Raw genomic sequence first — 6,111 nt, 5'->3', positions numbered from 1 at the left:
GAAAGTCGTAACGGAGAGTTGGATCGGTATAATACGCCTCTGCTACATAGTGACTCTTTATCACCTTAAGAGAGTCGTAAAGTGGATCAATACATGCTGACTCCCAGCGCCGCAAAGTTCTGCTGACGCACGCTGCTCAGCCTGTAGAAAACAGCTGCTTCCTCATTTTGGTTTTTGTTTTTATTTTCTACCAGTTTTTTTTTTTTTCGTTGGCAAGGGACTTGTTATAGCCGAGGCGTGCTGCTTGCCTCTCCGGCGCCATTTTTTTCACCGGAAAGAGCCAGCTTCAGTCAGCGCGCCTCGAATTTCGCAGGCTGGCCCGATGTTGTTTGTGTGGGATGTGCAGCGCTGTCGTTTGGGTGCAGTTTTTTTGCATCCTTTCGCTATTGACGAAAAGCAATGAAGCCATTATTTTTATTGCGGGCACTTGGTCACGACCGAAGAAGGTACAACACGCCGATGGTAGCAGCCAGACGCACAGGCAACCGTGACAGGTGGCGGCCACCTGCCATGGTTGGTAGGCTCAAAAATTGAGAGCGGTGAATACCCTTCTCCACTTCTAGAAGATAAGAGGCGGAGGGAAGTTCGAGATGCAAAAAAGATATAGGGTAGGAGCTGATGGGTGGCCTAATGGCTTGGGAGGTTATGGCGAGAGTGAATGGATGCGCAATCGGGAGGTTATCGGAGGTTATAGAAGAAGAGGTTATATCGAGTGTGGAGTATTGAGCCACCTGAGGGGTTTCTACGCAGAAGAATGCCGGACTACAGTATAAGTCTTATTCAAAGCTATAACAGCTTTTGTTTATTCAGGTGCTGAGACGGTAGCTTACCTCTACAGTTTTTTTTTATTAAATACGCCTGACTAAGGACAACGTCCTTTTCTTTCGTTATGCTCAATGATAATTTCATGCTTTTTTACTTCTCTTTTCGACATGAACGCATGCTTCACAGCACAACAAGTCGCTCTGCGCTTGCGCAGTAGAGCTTCTCAGGCGGCCGCGGCGACGGCGAGTTAAGAATGGCCGAGAAAACATTCTCTGCTGCAGGTGAACTGTAAACGAATGGGCTTTGTATTAACATAAATTAGGCCTAAGTCGTACTGCCGCCCTAACATGGATGACGCCCTAAGCGTCATCCATGTTAATACAAAGCCATTTATTGACTGTGACTTCAAGAGTAGTCATGGACCAACCGACCTAAAGTAGCAGGGCAACAACCAAAAGCTAGAGGTGGCTCTTAGTAGCCACGGGTACATTAACCACAACCAAATAAACACCAGCACGGGAGTGCTGCGTTCGCCTCTATTCGAACGGAATGGCCATGCAGTAAAAGGGACCGGAGAGAAAAAGAAAAAAAATGTGGGAGTGGAAACCACTTAATGATGGATAAAGGCCCTGATACAGGACGCAGCAATGTATGCCATTTGGCTCGCCTTGCACCTATTATGTTGATCTATGCGGATCCAGGCGTGTTTGTCGGTACTCTAGTGCTGATGTTAGCTTGTTTGCCACCAATGCTCTTGTAGGTGCACAGAGCCAGAGGCAGGTTTTGGCTTTTTCAGGTTAGCGTGTCTGTGACTGTACACCTCAGATGGTGCGCACGGGCATGTTTTAACTTCACGTGCCATGCAGTCTTTAAGGGAATCAAACACTTCTAGACTTGGATAGTGATATTATCATGAGCCGTACAATTAAGAAAGTCGCCTCGACAAGTAGAACATTGCTAGCTTTATATGGTGTTACTGGCGCCTTTCTTACACTTTTTATTTTGTCGCTTCAAGATTTCGTGGCCGATGCACAGCAGTGACCTTCTTGGTACATTGATATGCAACAAAAAGCCAAAATACCACACCGTCTCAATTTATACCGGTAATTGTCATCTGAATACTCCCAGCACATATAACACAAATATAGAGACGCAGTCATTTCTCATTTACTTGTGCGAAGCCTAAACGTTTTTCTTCTTCCTCGATCGGCACATTTCTTTTATGTCTGCTGTCATTCAGGCAATATAACTTGTTCGGCTGTCGTGTGACAGTATAGCAAGATCGGAAGGTAAGACTAATGTATTTCGTTGTCATCTGGCACCATGCATATTATCTTTCATCTTCATGTGTAGGTGTGCCCTTCGATCTTTAATACTTCTTTCAGGGTGGTATATAAGGTTCATGTCATTGTCTTGTTACAGATGCTTCAAAAAATAAAAGCAATCTTTGCGATATTGTTTGTGCATCATCTTGCAATAACTTTATTTAACGCACTGTGGGTTTTAATTTCTGGCTCTCCACAGCAGCTTTGGACATTATCTGCGTAATGACAGATCGCTGCAGCTTGTCCAGTAGCCATAAAATTTTTGTCACTGTCAGATGACTCATCGATTGTGTAGCAGCAGTTGTGGACAATTTTCCTCTACACGGGTTCAGTTTTTCCGTATTAGAATTTTCACTTTATGCATGAGATGTCGTTGCCGTGCTGGTGTGCGCGTCCGAAGTGTCTAGATGTGCTTGAAGATGACTTTAAAGGCAAGTTTGCAAACGTGATAGTCCACATCTCTTCTTGTTTTAAAGCTGAGCTTTGCACTAATTCTAGAACGCTTATCGTCAGCAGAAAAAACAAAAACGGACATTTACAGTCTGACGTGACATGTTTACGCGCAATCGTTGATGAAATCTTGACGAGCCGCTCTAAAAGCAACTAATGAAAGCTAGAATGCTTGGAACTACACCTCTGTAAAATGGGTAGAGGAGCTTCGCCATTACTTACGGAAACATAACACTGAATCAAACAGTGCGCCATGCACTGAGTGAGGAACACTTCGTTGCTATACTTGAAATTCCTGACGACCACTTAGACTGCTCATTTTATTATAATTGCACATATTTCAACGTTCGTCATTAAAAATCAGTGCTTAACTCCGTCTAAATTAACGCTGACCACCTCTACGTTTCAAAGAGTACCTTGAACACAATTGTTTAGTTTACACACTTGCAAGAACCGGATTGAGTCTGTTGGAAAATAATCCCTTCATGTTGACTGGACGGAGCTTAAAAATAAGCAGTTTTGTTTTCTAACGCCATAGGGAGACAAGATTGACGAACGAGATAAAGAGTTCTCGTGTCTGGTTGGCAGTCGACCTCAATGACCCGAAAAGCAGTGTCGGCTACCAGCGCATTAGCGTGCTTAATAACACAGGACGCTCGCGTTGCAGGCATTTACAAAATTTCGACTTGTTTTTACTGCTAACTAGAATAGCTTCGAGGCGCAGGGCATCTTTGGGAGGAAAATCGTGGTGCACAAAACTACAGCTCACAAACAGAGTCAGTATCAAAAGATATTCTGCTGTGACAAATACAAAAATCTTTCCGGCTGACTGTGCATAATTCAAGCTATGTTGTTGTTCGTGGGTTAAGCTCCGTGTCCGATTGAAAGAATTGAAGCTGTACATTTTTATGACAACCGAGGCTCAATGTTTTTAAGTGAAAGCTCGTAAAAGAGGTGTTTTTTATTGATCATGGCGCAAGTCTCTGTCCCTAATGGTCAAACAGGGACAATCGCACAGTGTCAGAAGGCGATTAGAGTCACAGTAGTCACCTGCTATTTGAAATTTCCGACGCAACCGTGTTTGAATAACGGTTCCTACAACGTCACCATCCTATTGATAATGGACGGGTGACGTTTAGTGCTGCATTTGCATCAAGTTCTGCGTTGAGTTGAACCATGTGCCCTCATATGAAACCTACTTGAATGATTCTTAAGGCTGTCGAGTGTGGTTCCATGGCCACAGCACAAATTAAGTTATGACCTCATTTGTCCAGATATCAGCGAAGCGATGTACAAAGCCCACTGTGCTAGGTCTTCCGCCATAAACCGCCAAAAGAATGCGAAACTGCGAGTGGGTGCGATCTGCGAAAGACTCCAAATGACAGTCACTATAGACCACCAATGATAGTAAAGTGCTTCCAATACACGTATGTAACTTCACAAGCTACATTGTCAAGCTTGGAGGACTCCAGCCTAAGAGAGGTGCAGGAGCCATATTTAACGTTTAATCTGCTCTTCGTCTAAGAGCGAGCTGCAGGCAATACTAAAATATTAATATGCGAGGTGTAGGTCAGCCCCCTTCGCTTCGCGAATAAATTCATGCGGAAGAAAAAGGGTGGGGAGGGAGGGGGGAGGGGGAAGGATCTGATTAAATAAACTTACTTTCTCTTTTTCTAGCATGTATTCCTTCGGAACTGTGCACTGGATCTCGAATTATAACCTGTGGCAGGCTATAACAAAACAGTTGAACAAATCCGTAATATATGCAATGAATTTACTTCCCTTTTATTTGTTCCTTCCTTGCCACGTATGATGTTCAGTAACCAAGCACAAGTAAACGAAGCACACCTTTATTTCATCTCTTAATCATTCCGAGCACAAATTACATGGTTCGAAAAAGATAATCACACCTGGCAGTTCTCATAATGCAGTATGTTTATTTTTAGTCAATCACATATCGCACTACACAACGGTGGAAGAAATGTGATGCAACTTGTTCTTTTCCTAAATAAAAAAAATGTCTTCTGTGTGCTATCGAAACCGCATTCGCTGGCAGACATTTATCACAACTGTTTACAAATTCTCTTAGGCGGGCATTTAAAATCATCTGATAATAAATAGTTAGACGCGTATCTCGTGCTCAGTAGTCAAAGGTACAACGTCCAAATGACAGGCGCCCTCCCGTGTGGCTCATACGGAACGTACGGAATTTATGTAGATCATAATGACAGCACACACTGAATCCGCATGACTCATATGCACCATGTGAAAATCTTAGCGAAGCCATGCGGAAACCGTGCGGAGACCATAAGGAAAACATGCCGACAGCGTATGTATTTTCGTACATTATACGGCAGCCACATTCGCAATATTCCTCACGCACAGATCTTACAGAACGGTTCATCAAGGTTAACCTAAGCCTCCCATTCCCTATACGGCTCCTAGGACATGACCTCGCGAATCGGTGATCATATGGTGAGGACTTGCGTTCACTCGTGTTTCTTGTGTTCCAGAACATAATGGAAGTGCTTTAAAGAGCGATGATGGTTCCCCATGGCACAGAAATCGAGTTTTCCACGAACTTCTGGGAAAGTACGTCTACATAGTCATCTCTGTTAGGTCCATAGACTTTCTCCAGACGTATCCCGCTTGCTTCATATGGTCCGAGACGGCGATAGAGTTCAGGTGCTGCATATGAGAGAAACAAATCCCACAATAGAGTTAGTGTACAAAGTGCGATGGACCACGGACTTCATGATAGCACATTTCCTACTGGTTCACGTTTGGAGTAATTAGAAATACCACTGTGAATACACATTCAAAGCAAAAAATGCACAGGGGATCATATGAGGTGATGAGATACATCCGCGTGAGCAGTGTTAGTTGTACGTTTCGCTGCAGCAATGATCGCCTTCCCGTTGTGACTGTAAACTGTATTCATCAGTCGCTTTTACGTTCTAGCACTGCGTGGGCTTCTCGTGGGTGGAGGTGTTTGGTGGGTGGAACTGAGCGGATGGGTGGTGGGCAGAGCCTTCTGGAAGATGGTGGCAGGTGAAGCTTCAGTAAGATGGAGGTGGGTTGGTTGATGGATGCTTCTGGTCGGTGAGGATGGGTGGGCAATGGGTGGAGGCTTCTTGGGGGATGGAGTTTGGCAGTCAGTGAAGGGTAAAGCCCCTGTCGGGTGACAGTGGGTTGTTTGGTGGAGGGAGAATATACTGGACAGTGGAGATGAGTGGTGGGCAAAGGCGGATGGATAGTGGGAGGAGGCCTTCGGAGGGTGGCGCACTCATACCACACCATACGCACAGACTTTGAGAAAGTGAGGGTAGTAATGCTAACGCATTAAATAAATAAACTCCGGACACTTGACGATAGCAAGATAACTAAAACAGAATAAGGTGATGTCGAATACAGATTGATTGATTGATTCGTCGATCGATTGATCGATCGATCGATTGATTGATTGATTGATTGATTGATTGATTGATTGATTGATTATCGATCAGATCGATCGATCGATTGATTGATTGGTTGGTTGACTGATTGGTTGGTCGGTCGGTCAATTGATTGA

The 6,111-nt window shown here is 44.2% G+C and overlaps 1 protein-coding gene across 1 annotated transcript in view; it reads right to left on the bottom strand.

Annotated features, from left to right (window-relative positions):
* Nucleotides 1-4,374: 4,374 nt before the first annotated feature.
* Nucleotides 4,375-6,111, bottom strand: part of LOC144098953 (glutamate receptor ionotropic, kainate 2-like) — a 112,348-nt gene continuing 110,611 nt past the window's right edge. Inside the window, exon 15 of the mRNA XM_077631941.1 lies at nt 4,375-5,228. Coding sequence (XP_077488067.1) covers nt 5,139-5,228 — 90 coding nt within the window. The 3' untranslated portion in view covers nt 4,375-5,138. The remainder of the gene's footprint in view (nt 5,229-6,111) is intronic.

This window comes from Amblyomma americanum, chromosome 7 (genome assembly GCF_052857255.1).
Source record: "Amblyomma americanum isolate KBUSLIRL-KWMA chromosome 7, ASM5285725v1, whole genome shotgun sequence".
In the NCBI taxonomy this organism is placed as follows: Eukaryota; Metazoa; Arthropoda; class Arachnida; order Ixodida; family Ixodidae; genus Amblyomma; species Amblyomma americanum.
Note: the sequence above shows the minus strand (reverse complement) of the source record. Positions and strands in the feature narration are given on the sequence as shown.